General features: G+C 35.5%; 3 protein-coding genes across 3 annotated transcripts in view; all 3 read right to left on the bottom strand.

Moving 5' to 3' along the window:
* Positions 1-1813, bottom strand: part of LOC132140872 (ras GTPase-activating protein 4-like) — a 33046-nt gene extending 31233 nt beyond the window's left edge. Inside the window, exon 1 of the mRNA XM_059549911.1 lies at positions 1323-1813. Coding sequence (XP_059405894.1) covers positions 1323-1387 — 65 coding nt within the window. The 5' untranslated portion in view covers positions 1388-1813. The remainder of the gene's footprint in view (positions 1-1322) is intronic.
* A 3640-nt stretch (positions 1814-5453) lies between these two features.
* Positions 5454-9386, bottom strand: upk3b (uroplakin 3b). The gene is made up of 6 exons (XM_059548998.1): positions 9371-9386; positions 8043-8186; positions 7637-7871; positions 6318-6397; positions 6086-6215; positions 5454-5964 (listed from the first exon to the last, which is right to left on the bottom strand). Exons 1-6 carry the CDS (start codon positions 9384-9386, stop codon positions 5787-5789), a joined length of 783 nt encoding a protein of 260 aa, XP_059404981.1. The 3' UTR covers positions 5454-5786.
* Positions 9387-11223: 1837 nt separating this feature from the next.
* Positions 11224-14747, bottom strand: prkrip1 (PRKR interacting protein 1). The gene is made up of 6 exons (XM_059549910.1): positions 14580-14747; positions 14380-14458; positions 13924-14024; positions 12158-12243; positions 11995-12059; positions 11224-11598 (listed from the first exon to the last, which is right to left on the bottom strand). The coding sequence occupies exons 1-6, from the start codon at positions 14706-14708 to the stop codon at positions 11507-11509; spliced, it is 552 nt and encodes a 183-aa protein (XP_059405893.1). The 5' UTR covers positions 14709-14747; the 3' UTR covers positions 11224-11506.
* Positions 14748-15023: the final 276 nt, after the last annotated feature.

Here is a 15023-nt window from a genome sequence, read left to right as displayed (position 1 = left end):
TTTCCAGAACCTTGCAATCATTTAAAGAAAAATCTAATGAAATCCAAAAAGGTGCGCACTCTTTACTAAAACTCACCCAGGTCCTATGTAAATAAAGCATGTTTGTAGAGAACGTGTGCAATCTGCCATTGTGCACTTTTGGCAGCGTCACCACCACCACAGTCTAAATGCAAACACTCCTTGCAACATCTGCTCCTGCTGTTCGGCCCACCAACTAAACAGCTCAGCAAATTTGATAAATGACTAGTTATTTAATCTAATCATACTAGGAAGTGGAATCAGTAACTCAGGAAGAGAAGGGCAGCGAATCACATTTTCTTCACACTGACATGAACACAGTGCTGAAATGTTAATATGGATGACCTTACTAACCAATAAAGTCATTTCCTCACAGAATGTGGCAGAGCTGTCCTTTCCACAAATAGAAACATATAAACCATTGTCATCTGGGCTACCGTTATAAAATCATAACCATGTGAGTTTCCAACCTCATGCCAGACAAAGAACACACTGAGCTGAGCACCAAATGAATTTGTGTTATTCACAATGGAATGCTGCCAATTCCAAACAGGGAACCAATTAACAAGCTTATTTCATTCATAATGTTCATTAAGGGTTTGAAAAGAGTTTTTATGCAGTGTTTTGGCATGAGCTTTGAAAAAAATTTAATAATAAAGTGTAAAATATCTGAATATAATTAAATTGACTGAATCTCATGGTGTGATTTTTACATTGATGAATAATATCTGATGATTAAGAGAAATGCATTATATATATATATATATATATATATATATATATACACATATATATATATCTGTTATGTATTTCGCTGTAAGGGGGCATCTGTGCCAAAAGTGAACAAATTACACACTAAAACAGCTTTTTAACTTTAATTCTTCAGTTTTTCAACTGTTCTACACAATGTCTCCTAAAAATAACTGAAATATCCATTTAGAAATATGTATATAACTTAATATTTATATGATAATGCTCATAATATAATGATAATACACATAACACTTGTAGATGTTTCAGATACAGATGTAGGACATATAGGCTATTTGTTCATGTTTATGATTAAAATGCCAGAAGGGCATTTTTTTCCTTTCTTTTTGTAATCAATTTATAAACTGTATTTGTTTTATCACGTAATCCATTGTTTAAAAAAATGGAAGTACAGTAGCATGATTAGTCAAAAAAGATCTGTCAAATCCCATACTGTTTTCAGTTTCTTTATCATCATGTATACTGAACACGTCTTCCAACATATTTCTGTGTAATTGATCTTATAATTATCACATAAAGTCATCGGCACTTACATGTCCTTGATTGGCAGGTTCTTTCCTTCCACAATCCTGATGAATAGTGTGCTTCGTTTAGCCATGCTGTCATTCAGAGGATATTCACGCGCCGACACTTCTTATTCCTTCAATAACACGCATGTTTCCAAGCATTGCACAAATGGCAAATAAACTGTTCTATCAATAAAGCTCGTCATACACAACGCTGTACTGAGAAGCAGCACCGCTGTGCTCGGTCCAGCGGTCGTCCACACAATCCACGCGTTAGAAGCGGGTGGGTTTGATCTCTGTGGGTTGTTTGTAGGAGGAGTGACTGACTGGATCACACACTTGAGAGAGAAGGTATTAAACAGACGCGACGCGACAGAACTACAACGCTCCCTTTAGAATCAACACTACTGGTTATGAACTACAAGACAATTGCGCGACTGTATAGGCGGCTGTGTTGAATGTTGTAGCTACTTTTGTTGCGTCGCGTCAAGTGGAGACGAGGTGTGGCGCGACGCGACGCGTGAAATGAATTCTCAGTGTGAGGGGAAAAGCAGTCATTTCTTAACCCTGCTTAACAAGAGCAAACATAGCTGAGATGAGCAAACAAACAGTGGAGTTGATGGACTACTGAACAGTAAACACTAGGTCACACACTCCAGTAAATATTTCTCAGCGTTGGTTCATTTTTGAAAGTCAAATTTTGTATCAATTGTACCTCGAAGGGCTGGCTACAGGAACCAGTTGAACATTTCCAGCGTTTTTATTGTCTAAAAGATAGTTTATTGAACGCACGTTCTCACTTAAGACTGGGGTAACAAAGGAACCATCCTATTACAGGATTTTCAGCTGTAAATTTAAACAGTAAAATAAATATAAAACGCAAAACGATTAAAATATTAAACGTTGCCAGTGTATCTGACAACTGCCCTAATAAAAAATGTGACAACCTGCCCTGACTTGACATTTACAGCTCACCTTTTGATTTAAAGTCTAGTTCCTTCATTATAAAGACTAGGCTGAAATTGTCTGAATGTATGTCAGTGTGGTTTTACTGTGTTCACTTGGTTAGCCAAATATATGATGATATTAGAGGGCATAATTCTAAAGAATGCCCTAATTTAAGAGGATTTTGAAATAGATATTTGAAACCAAAATAGGAACACACATTTTGATCTCTTTCTTTTACTATCTTTTATTTTGTTATTACTTATATGGCTCCTGAAGAACCTTTAACATCCATGGAACTGTTCCGTTATTAGATTATGTTTTTAATGTTAAGGGAAAAAAAGGTTATTTTAAGAACTGTTCACAGAAAAGTTTCTTCATACTGTTTTTTTATGGCATCATTATGAAAACCCCCCTTTTGAACCTTTATTTTTAAGAGCTATCCACATCTCTATTATTTCTTTAATTCAAATCTTTATAGAGGCATTGCTAGACCCTTCCTTCTTTTTCCGTGGCACAAGCCTTGGTGAAATGCTAAAGTGCTTTTTTTCTAATGATTAAGTAAATATAATTTAGTGTTAAAAAAGCAGAAGAGTAAATGTTGCGTTCAATGGTGAATGGTGATTCAGAACATAAGAGAGCTGTAAGTGTAATATTATGGCTGTGCACTTCCTTTTCACAGAGGTATTATTCCTTAACACGTTATTTTTAAGTTATTCTGACCGATTACCTCATGATCTGACCAAATATCCCCAGTTTGCCATCGTAATGGAAAGACACTTCACTTTAACTGAAATGACTCATGTAAGAACACTAGGAAAACTGAAAGAAAATATCTTTTTAGCTGTTTTTGAAGGCTAACAGCCTCGCTAAATGCACAAAGCAGAATAAACAAGGTGGAAAACTGAACGACTCCTTGATTATGGTCTCGGAGGAAATCAAAGCATAGACTCTCATATAATGTCAGCACTCACATATTCTGATATGCACAAGTGCTGTCAACATGAGCAGTGCTCCTTTATCATGGAAAAAGGAAGGTGATTCACTGACAAATCACAACGTAGTTTCCTTCCAGACGGAGATAAATAAACTGACCAAAATGAAAAAGGGAAGTCTTGATAGGACAATAGGAGTCTTGATTCAAAAACATTCTCAAACATGGTAAAATGTAGGAGAATGTTGTAAAGGCTCCAGTGAAGTTTTCCTTAAAATTATATGTTTATACAAAATAAAGGGCGAGAGGCGAGAGGCCACGTAATTCATGCGTGTGAGTGTGGGCACAGCTGACTCATTGATCCAGGAATACAGACGCACCTTTAGAGCTGTGACCAGAGGAGGGGATACACTGTGTGGGCTTCTTGTGACTCACCAGTCTATCAAAGAGTTATCGGCACAGCCCTGTTTTTAGATATAAAGTGTGTGTGTGTGTGTGTGTGTGTGTGTGTGTGTGTGTGTGTGTGTGTGTGTGTGTGTGTGTGTGTGTGTGTGTGTGTGTGTGTGTGTGAATGTGAGTTGCCGTTTAGCAGAGGCTATGTGAGTTGCCGTTTAGCAGAGGCTTTTTTATCTGGAATATGAGGATGTCCCTTTTTTTGCATATTATTTCAAGTAACACTTTACAATAAGCTCCCATTAATTAACAATTACAAACATTAAATGAGCAGTATATTTGTTACAGTATTTATTAATCCTGATCACATTAGTTAATCGGCTATGTGTTATGTTAGTTAATGTTAAAGGAATAGTTCACCCAAAAATTAGATTTGCTGAAAATTTACAGTAAATGGAGATGAGTTTGTTTCTTTATCAGAACAGATTTGGAGAAATGTATAATTATAATTATCATTATCATTATTATTATTATTGTTTAGCAAATGTAGCACTTGCTCCAGTGAGTGGATCCTCTGCAGTGAATGGGTGCCGTCAGAATAAGAGTCTAAACAGCTGATTAAAAAAAAACAATTCAATAATCCACAAGTAATCTAGATTAATCAAATGAAGGTTTTGTACAGCGAAAAGCTAAATGTTTGTTATAGATTCATCATCTTTTAACTTGAAATTTATCTTCTGGCTAAAATATGAATCCTCTCAATATTGCTTTGTCCAGTGAACAGTCATCTAGTCTGAATCAGGTGAGAAACATGATTACAAACATGATGTTTTTATCAGCTGTTTGGACTCTTATTCTGACGGCACCCATTCACTGCAGAGGATCCATTGGTCAGCAAGTGATGTTAAAAGTCATGATAAAACGGTGTGGAAATTTCAATTTGTACTTTGCAATTTGTATGGAAATGTAAGCATTAAGCCCAAGAATAAATCTGACCATTAATGGGCCATAAGCAGTTAGTACAAAAACATACAAATTAACTTGACAAATGATTCCTATTCACCTCCTATTCGCCAAAAATTAAAACAGTTTCAAATTGCCATGAAAGTATAGTAAGGTATAGAGTGCAATTACCCAGACAATAAACTGTAAAGTGGATTATGTCCAAATAAGCAAATAATAATCAGATTTTATATTTATATTATATAAAATAACTGAAGGCTTAAATTTAAGGTGGCATTATAAACTTTTACTTAATTAAATACTGAGTAGTATTAACAAAATGAGTCATATAAATATTGGAGTTATCCAATATTTGTGTTTGCTTATTATTTTTATGCTTGTTAGAGTATCATTAAACTTTACTCGATTATGAGGCTGCATCACAGTTAGGATACTTCCTTAAAAGTTGACTGTATAGGCTAATTATTAAACATGCTGTTTTTATTAAGTCTTAACTGAGAAACTACATGGAATGGCTGAACATTTGACTGTACTCCAAGACTGTCTAAGCAAGATTTCTGCATAAAACGTGATTAACAATCATAAACAAAAAAAAACTTAAAACACCTGTAATATGAGTAAATTCATAACATTTTAACCTAAAGCTCATACTTAAACTTCATAATGTTTTAACCTAAAGGATTAAAGACCAGGGTAACTGCTTTGTATACATACAGCACATACACAGCCGACAAAGATTAAAACTATAAAACCACTAACTAAGAGAATGATGACTATGATCATGATTAAAACATGAAAAAGAAAGGATATCAATAATACAAAATATATCCAGTGTAATATGAGTTAAAAGAAACAAGTTCACCTGCTTTGTTAATAAAGGGTTATTTAGACCTATTTGACCCCTAAGACAAGAAAGCACTACTACACTATGACTGGCACTCTGCCACATATTTCCCACTAAACAGTGCCATCTAGTGAATTTGCATGTTATAGTCAGTGCAGTGCAGTGTTCCTTTGATCACAAACAATACTGAGGACACAAGACATTACAAAAACATGGAAGATGATGACTAAAAAGAAGCTTTTAGCACAACCGTGCAAAACAGCAATGTAACATATGTTGATATTTGATGGGTTAATTTCAAGTTTACTTCTGTCCTCTATTTTGCCTTGTAACTAACAATGAAAGAGAAAATACTGCAAAGTAGTTTGCCTTCCCATGAAATATGCAGTGCAGTAACGGTGTCTTTGGGAGCTCACAGCTTTCGTGCGCCATCCCTGGGCAGAGTGGATGATGTGGAGTAATTTTTCAAATCCGGCTGGTAAGCTGGGTTGTCGTAGGGGTGCACACGCTCCTTTAGGTTGTGGGTGTCATAGCGGGGGATACGGATTGAGTTCATGACTGAAATTTTCTTACCGTCTTTCTTGGTACAGCTGCAGGGACAAGATTCAGTCATGTGTTAGAAAAACAAATTACATTTGGACAATTAAGAAATAATATATTGATAACATATCAAATATGTACACAAGTGTGATTTAAGTGTAATTCACTCACCAGGTTACACATAACATGATGAGGAAAAGCAGTAAAAGCAGAGCCGCAGCCACACATAGGATGGTAGTAATGACAACCATGGCACCAGATCTCGCACTCAGACCATCAGAAATGGTGTTAAGGGCTAGTACTGTATAAAAAGATTATTAAGATATCTATTAATGCCAACGGCTGTTAGGATGACTCCAATATTATATAGCAGTAGTTCAAAGGATTTTATATGAATTCTTACGTTTGGGAAGAGTAATGTTGCCAGACCAGTCTGACGAATTAACAAGAGTCCCATTAGCATCGATTAGAAGATACTTGAAACTGTCAGTGAAAAATAGTTACAATACATTAAAAGCAAACGCAAATCTAGTGTTTTGAAACTGCATGCAAGATACCTTTTGACAATGTAAAGTAGGGCCTAATTTGAAAAATCTTTTAAAACATAAAACTATCAATGATTCAGATAACAGTCTCCTTTAAGGACATCATTGGATAAGAATACCAGCATTTGAATGGTTTTAGATTTGTTAAAAGAATCATGTAAATAAATATCGTAAGTCTGCGCATTAGATGTGGGGGTTTTCAGTAACTGTTTCTGCAGGTTACATTGTTACACCAGTAGGTGGCGACAAGTGTTTGTTTTTATGAGTGAATGATTCAGTGATTCTGATTGGCTCAAATGTACTGATTATTTCAGGAATGAATAGAACTGCTCTGTGTTGCTCAGAAATGTGCAAAAGTTGACTGAGCTTTCAACTATTTTTTGTTGAAGAGAAAAAACTAAGTAGACAAATCGTACCTCACTTGTACGATTTTGTACGATTTGTCTAGGCCCCAGTTATGGGTAGGTTTAGGGGCGGGGTTAGTTGTAGGTCATTCGTACAAATTCATATGACCATCATTAGCCAGCTCGTAAAACACATACGAACTGGTCGTGAGATAGCGTTGAACTTACACATTCAAAGCCCAGAAACCAAGTAAGGACTTAAAATAGTCCATGTGACATCAGTGGCTCAAACCCTAACATTTTGCAAAACAAAACAAAAGATATGACACTCGCGTTTTGGTAGTCTCTAGAACATACGGCGAAGACTGAAATGAATGTAAAGAAATTGTTAATTAAGGTCGTTATGCTTCTTTTCTTTGCGTACAAAAAGTATTCTCGTAGTTTCATAAAATTAAGGTTGAACCATTGATGTCACATGGACTATTTTAACAATGTCCTTATTACATTTCTGGGCCTTGAACGTGTTGCAGTCGATGCAGGGTCTCGGATTTTATTTTTGCCCGCAAAATTTCACTAAAATGTAACTAACGGCGGTGGACATTTTTGGCAATTTTTCCTCGTGTTTTGTCATCACTACGCACTGTAGTTCAGCTAAATGTAGCTATATGACCACATTACATCAAAATGAGAGTTCAGTTAGCTTTTGTTATCTAAAACGAAACAAAATTTCAGAGTCAACACAATTGTTCTATGGGTTTTTAGAATGACAAATTTGGAACTTTTCTTAAATAATTTCTTCCATTCATGTTGCACAATCCATCAAAAGGTCCTACCAAACGGTGGATCCATCAGGTAATACTCCGTTACAGTTGACCCCACTACAAATCCCATCAGCGCCGACTACGAAGTAGCGATCATTGGGGTACTGATTACAGGGGAAGTCTGACAGAAGTCCAACTCTGGTCAGAAAGAAGTTGTTTAATGATGGGTTGAATGCTGTTGGGTAGGGTGACAAGCTGAGGATGTTGGTAGTTGAGCTGTTTACTAGAGCATCAAAGGTGCCGTTCGCTAAAAGTGAAAGAGGATTGATAATGCAAGCAGATGGGAGAATTTGCATTAGATCTTTTTTTTTTTTTTTTTTTAGCCTTTTATGCTCAATATGTGGCTGCATTTATTTGATCAAATACATAAAAGAGCAATATTGTGAAATAGTATTACAATTTCTAAAGATGTTTTTACCTGAGCACAGCCCAGCCACCAGCCATATCTCACAGCCAGGACACGGCTGATTAAAAACACAATATGGCTGCTTCAGTATCACTGTATTACTGGTGACCTTGGCTAGGAAAGCATTAGATGTAAGCTCAGGCTGGAATATCTGACCTGCAGACAGAGAAAAAGAATTTGATGAGGCATTTTTAAAGTGACCTCATTGTTCCAACTTGATCCCCATTTAAGTCTGTCACAGAATAATAGCAGGTTCAGTCTGATTCACATGCACCTGTCCCAGGGAAAAAAGGATTGTGTAACACCTACCAACCCTAAATGCTGTAACTGCAGTGCTACAGGTGTATTGATGGAAAACTGGCCACAAAACATACAGGTTCAGTCTTGCATACTAGTGTGTGTGTGTGTGTGTGTGTGTGTGTTTCCCCTCGAGTCTCGATATAGATTCTCTTTTTACAACTAGTATTACCATGACATATGAAAGGCATCATTGTATCAGTATTTATTTCTGTAGTAGGTCATTTAAAAAATATATGTGATGAGTGTGACTTCCTATGACTTATGAGCTGTTTCACCTATTTATAACAAATATAGCACACAGGATGAAATAATAGCTTAAAAAATGACCCCATTCAAAAGTTTAAATATGACGCTGGACCACAAAACCAGTCATAAGTAGCACAGTAAAATTTATAGCAATAGCCAAAAATGCATTGTATGGGTCAAAATGATTGATTTTTCGTTTATGACAAAACTCATTAGCATATCAAGTAAAGATCATGTTCCATTGAGATATTTAGTAAATTTCCTACTGTAAGATTATCAAAACTTAATTTTGGATTAGTAATATGCATTGCTAAGAACTTCATTTGGACAACTTTAAAGGTGATTTTCTCAATATTTCGATTTTTTTTTGCACCCTTAGATTCCAGATTTTTAGATACAGACTTTATATAAGACCCATGGACAGCGGGCCATTAGTACACATCTTTAAAAAGATTTCATAAATGATCTTACTCATTTGTTCATAATAGTCGCCTGGGTATTTTTGCTGAACGGAAGGAAGATTCGTAGCCTGTTAATTTGCAATCATCTCTGTCCGACATACAACATCTAATCAAACATGATGGAAATTTAATGAGACATTTGTGTACACTTTACTCTCTTTAATGAGCTATTACCTGAGAAAGCCTCTCTCCATTTAAACTGAAGAATAAGGCAAACAATGTAATGAAAATATAACTGAAGTGCATTTGTGATATAATGCAGAAACCAGATCTCTATAGTAACCTCCATCTAAAATGAACAAACATGGATAATTAAGGCTAAAATGCACTTGCCTTCTCCAGTCCACATCCAGATAGACATCAATGACATCCAACGGATCACTGTGTTTGTCTTCATCTTGTAACAAGGATACAGATAGATTCTGGAGTACAAGTCAACCTGGCTGGTGTCTGTGCTCACAAATATGTCTGGCAGATACGAATCAACTCTTATAAAAAGTAGCTGAAGGGAGGGGAGAGAGGTTTTCGTGAGGGTGTGTGAATCCCAGGTAAAAACTGGGAGGTGCTTTGGACATAAGAAATGCTTTGAAATTCCAAAGTCTGACTGTTGCTACTTTGTAAGCTCTCAAAAATGCTTGAATCATGTTATTACTTTTAGCTTTAATCTTACAGCACAGAACAGGTTTTCATTGCCCATGCTACAATTACAATGTCAAGGCAGCTGTGATCAAACTATCTGGCGCTTAAAATGGAAAATAAAGCAAAAGTCTGTTTGAATGACTAATGTTAAAGTCAACAAACCCTCCACATACCGGTGACTTAATTCCCACCAAACAAGACACATGACTGGAGTTAACATGACTTCAGAAACAGAGGTGTGGAGTTTATTCATCCAATATATCAATAATCCTAGATTCTTGTTTTCTTGAGGGAAGTTTTACATGGTAATTAATAATGTAATATGAATTAAAATGTTTTTTTTTAATTTACCCCACAAACTAAGTAACTGTCTGAAGTGTTTGTGATCAAATAATCAGAATTGTGTTTGTTGGTAAAACTAGCTTAACCAGACCTGCTTTGACGTGAAGCAAATGAACCACTGTTTATAGATATAAATGACTGACTTCTTCTCTGTAACGTTCCCTCTCTGTGTGAACATGTAAAATTCAGAATTCATATTATTTGCAAAGACTGGACGGGCGAGTTGAAATAATGACGTAGTAGTTAAACACCCATATCCAGAATCCCATTGTGGTGAATCAGACTATGAACTAGAGCTATTAACAGTGTTTGCCGAGTGGTAATACAGGGCGGAGAGAAATATGCTGTTTTTGTGTTTTTATGTGCTTTAAAGGAATGTGGTACACATGACAACAGGGTCCATTAGTGACTAACAAATAATTACACCACTCTCAGTAATTACATTTTTTAAATGCAGAGATTATTTTGCATTTAGGTGATTTTTGCCAATTAGAGATTTTGCCATTTTAAATAGTCCTGGGTGTACAAATGATTTTATTTTTCTCTCACTCAAAAACTATATCTATTATGCATCTCCATTAACATGAGGCAAGACAAATTGTGTGCATGATTAATGATTAAAAAGAGCAACATTTTAGTTTCAGGTTTAAAAAACAAAAAGACATGTTCTCAGACATTTAGAAGCAAACCTATATGCATTTTTTATGTGTGAAACTGATCAAAATAAAGCTTATGATTAAAACAATAACAATTATCTGCCATTGGCCAACTTTTTTTTAACTCACTTTAATTAACTGTCATTTATTTGTTAAATTTATACACTGACTTCATTTTATATTTGCAGTTCCGAGTAAAGTATCCTGATTTTATGTTGTTTAGATATTTGTATTGAAAGACCAAACTACAATAAAATAGTTTTTTTTTAACACGTGCAACATTTAACGCCATCACCAAGATTTTAAACCCTTTGTGCTCTCATTTAAAGACCTTTTTAGGCCTTAAAGGGTGAATTAAGACTTGCAGAAACCCTGTAAAGTGATGTAAAACATACTTAGCATTGGGGAAAAAACAATATAATTGTGATTATTGTAATATAGAAAATATTACCATTTTAAACATCTTTTTAAATATCATTTATAATGGAAAATCAGAAGCACTTAAAGGACAGTGAGAACAATGTTCCATGAAAAACTGAAATGCCAAAATTATTCCCTTTGTTGTTTATTTAAAAAAAAAAAGAAACATTTACACAAGAATAAGTCTATCCTGGTCACATTATTTTATCGCCAGCTCTCCAATGAAAGAAAAACATTCAGCTTTTCCAATGTCCACCTCAAATGTTGAACATCTGACTCAAGCACAAAAGACAAAAGCACTTCTGAGACATCATTTGGAGTATTTTTCGTCACAGCTCACTAAAGTTCTCTGCTGGAGGGGTTTCTGCTATTGTACGGTAGTATATGCTGGATACTTCCATTCTTTGTACGGTCACCTCTTCCCCATGATGAAGCTGGGCACTTCTGCATCATCTTCTTGCTCTTCTTCTTCAGAAGCAGAGGATGAAGACTTCTCCTCGGAGCCTGCTGACACAAACACATTATTACTCACTGCTTGATGAATGCTGAAATTCAAGAACTGCAGTTACTATAATGATGATTACAATGACCCGTGCTGCCATCCATAAACAGCACTTTTAAATATAGCGTTCATGATAAACGTTCACCCTTACCGATGTTTTTATGTTTTATTTTACAACAATGAATCACAGAGAATTTATTTAGCTTTTTTGAAACACAACAGGGAAAATATATAGAAATCAATCAGTTTGATTAACTACAATTAATGAACAATTTGATTATTTTAAAATGTATTGGTTTACTTAAGTGTTCAGACACTTCAAAGTTTAGTAGATGTCTTCCAGCTGGCGTTCAAGGAAGAATGGGATGGATTTCTAAGATCATTTCATTATCTCGTACCTTCTTCTTTCTGGCCCTCCATCTTGGCTTTCTTGGCCATCAGCTTCTTTTGTTTCAACTTTTCCCTAAATGACACAAAAGAACAGCGATTCAGAATCACACAAAATAAACTTCTCAATTAGTTCTAAAGCATTTAAAACAGACGAGACAGTATTTTGCAAACCTCTTCTTTCTGCGTTTGGCTGTTCTTTCCTCAGCAGCCTTTTGGTTTTCTTTCACCTTCTCAATATATTTTTCATCCAGCTTTTGCTGCAAGAGTAAAAGAAACAGTTTGTGAACCAATACTAACTGTAATACATTTAGATTTTTTTTTTTGGCGAGGAACCACCATCAGCCCAGTCGAAGTTGAAGACCCAGAACATACTCTATAAATAGTGTTGAAAAAATTCAACACTATTATTGTTGTTATTGTGTTATTTTTAATCAATTCATACTGAAACGAGTTTATTTTAAGTTTTAAATTAGTCAGCCAGAATGCATTATATTTATCAAGGGATAAAGAAATTTCTAAAGTTACAAAAAATCTATTTCAAATAAATGCTGTTCTTTTAAACTTTCCATTCAACTAAGAATCTAGGGGGAAAAATGCATCACCGTTTCCACAAAAAAAAATATTAACCAGCAAACACGTTTCAGCATTAATAATAACAATAAGAAATCTTTCCTAAACACCAAATCAGCATATTAGATTGATTTCCAAAAGATCATGAAAGACTAATTACTAAATTTGAAAATAAATTAAAATAGAAAATAGTCATTTATAGTGCAATCATTTTTCACAATATTAGTGTATTTACTGTGTTGATTAAATAAATGCAGCCTTGTTGAGCATAAGAAGCTTCTTTTAAAATTGTACAAAAACCAAACTTTTGCATTAGGGCTGTGCAAAAAATCAAATGCGATTTTCAAGCACATCTCATCAGTAAAGGCGCTCCTGTGATTAGAAGTAAATCTCCAGCATGAGCGTTCCGATCAGGGTTGCCAGGTTTTCACAACAAAGCCTGCACAGTTGCTTCCCAAAACTAGTTAAAAACTTTCCAGGGGGGTTCTCCGATAAAAATTGCATTGCCAAGTCTGCTGCTGTTTTTCATGTCCGGGGGTCGAAGCAACCCCAATCCCAATAGCGTGATATTAAGTATTATTAATTTTACCAAGGGAACCCCATCAAAAAACTTGTATTTTATCGCATGGAATGAAACGCGATTGGACTAGCTTTGAGAAGCAACTGGGCAGGTTTTGTTTTGAAAACCTGGCAACCCTGATCTGAACGCACATGCTGAAGATTTACTATTATCACTGGAGTGCGTTTACTGACGAGATACGCATGAAAATTGCATTCGATTTTTTGCACAGCCCTATTTTGAATGGTAGTGTAAATCAAAATTTCAATCAAATTTCACTTGAATGGAGTTAAGGAGTTAATTTTTATAGGAGTTGATTTTTGATGTGACCCAAGTGTATTTCCAAAGGAATAGTGGGGAACAACTCATAACACACCAGAATATTACACTGACAAATTCAATGAAATGAATCAAGTGACATGATTGTCACAGCAGCAGTAAAACCTCTGTGAGATCCACAGCTGCTCACAGCTAAATTCTGTTATTTTTAAGCCGCTACAAATAACAGGTGGATCCACATTCCACTGAAGCACCTGCTTTTATTTCTGTTTGGTGGCAGTAATTTAAAGTTATGCAAAAAAAAAAAAAGGCTCAGGGAGGATTGGGAAAGAAAAAACTCTGTATAACCCCAATAAGCATTACACATGACACAGGCTTTTCCCATCATTCATACGTGTACTGTTTTGGAACAATGATGAGAACACTATATTTTCAGCTTTTCTTAGTGCAAATTGAACTAGTAACATCCATAAATGGTAACGCAACATCTATTTGATTATCATATGCTTTAGGGGAAAAAGAAACGTACCTTGTCAGAAATACGTTCCAGGAAGTCTTGTCTCTGATACTCCCGGCGGCGCAGATGTCTATACACATGGAACTCACCGCTGCCTGCTCCAGCACTGGAGCCTGCACACATTCAACAGAGACACAGAACACAAATGAATCCTGACAGATTTTTTGATAGGGCAAAAAAAAATCCTGAAAATATTAGAACTGACTTGAATGAATTAATGCAATCATTTGCAGGTTTTAAATAAACAAAGGCTGTTTGAAAATAAGAAAAACAATGGTTTTCAATTACTCCATTTAGTCTGATGAACAGACCTACATATATATTTCCTATTAGCAAAAACAAACCGATAATATAAATTTCCTTTTGAAAGTCAAATTGAAAAAGTAAAACTTACGACATTTTAGAACTATGTAGCAATTCATATTAGCGTCATCCCTAAATCTAAAAGCGTAAACAAACAACACAAACCCATCACATCGCGCACAAACTCTGGCGGAGCGCGAGGATTCCACTCCTTCGGTCTCTCTGGAATAGGCGCAGGTTTATCCTTTAAAATGAAAATAATAAAACTCAATACTATGTTCAGTGCTCCTGCAATAGTTCAGTAGCATCATTAGCACGAGTTACTCTAAATAAAACCGCTAACTTGCGTTAAAGAGTAAACTCACGGGGTTTCGCATCAGTCTCTCCAACTTTAAACGCTGCTCCTCTGCTGGAGTTTTGGCGATAATTAAAGGCTGGGACTCTTTTTTAGGAGCTTTTCCCGCTCGCTCATCTTTCTTATCGGCCGCCGCCATGATTTTTCCAGAGCCTTCTTCGAGCCAAGTTTCGAGTTCTTCTTTTGTTTATCAATGGCAGTGCGCATATACTGTCACCTACTGGACGGATGTGGACCTACATCATTTTTTGAGTATAAACGGATCTAATAAACATGTACCATGTGACGGATTTAAACAAATTACTTGTAAAATGATCTGATTTTCACCAGCAAGTTCTTCTGTACTGGAACCTAATGTTTAAACACATCTTTACACCATATAATACACATTTGTGGAACAACAGATATATTCTGAGTAATAGGAAATCATTGTTTTTAGGTACTTGGATGGAAA

This window comes from Carassius carassius, chromosome 5, assembly GCF_963082965.1.
Source record: "Carassius carassius chromosome 5, fCarCar2.1, whole genome shotgun sequence".
In the NCBI taxonomy this organism is placed as follows: Eukaryota; Metazoa; Chordata; class Actinopteri; order Cypriniformes; family Cyprinidae; genus Carassius; species Carassius carassius.
The sequence above is the reverse complement of the archived record's forward strand: the minus strand, read 5'-3'. Positions and strand labels throughout refer to the sequence as shown.

Bases quoted from the DNA above. Each gene is read 5' to 3' on its own strand.
- prkrip1 (XM_059549910.1), bottom strand. From the start codon at position 14,708: ATGGCGGCGGCCGATAAGAAAGATGAGCGAGCGGGAAAAGCTCCTAAA. The intron at 12,244-13,923 runs GTACGTTTCTTT...TTACTCTTGCAG, and splicing joins TGGAACGTATTTCTGACAAG to CAAAAGCTGGATGAAAAATA. The intron at 11,599-11,994 runs GTACGAGATAAT...TTGTGTCAGCAG, and splicing joins GGAGGGCCAGAAAGAAGAAG to GCTCCGAGGAGAAGTCTTCA.
- upk3b (XM_059548998.1), bottom strand. The intron at 6,398-7,636 runs GTAGGACCTTTT...TTTCACTGACAG, and splicing joins CCTGATGGATCCACCGTTTG to TTTCAAGTATCTTCTAATCG. The intron at 6,216-6,317 runs GTAAGAATTCAT...CTTTTTATACAG, and splicing joins CAACATTACTCTTCCCAAAC to TACTAGCCCTTAACACCATT.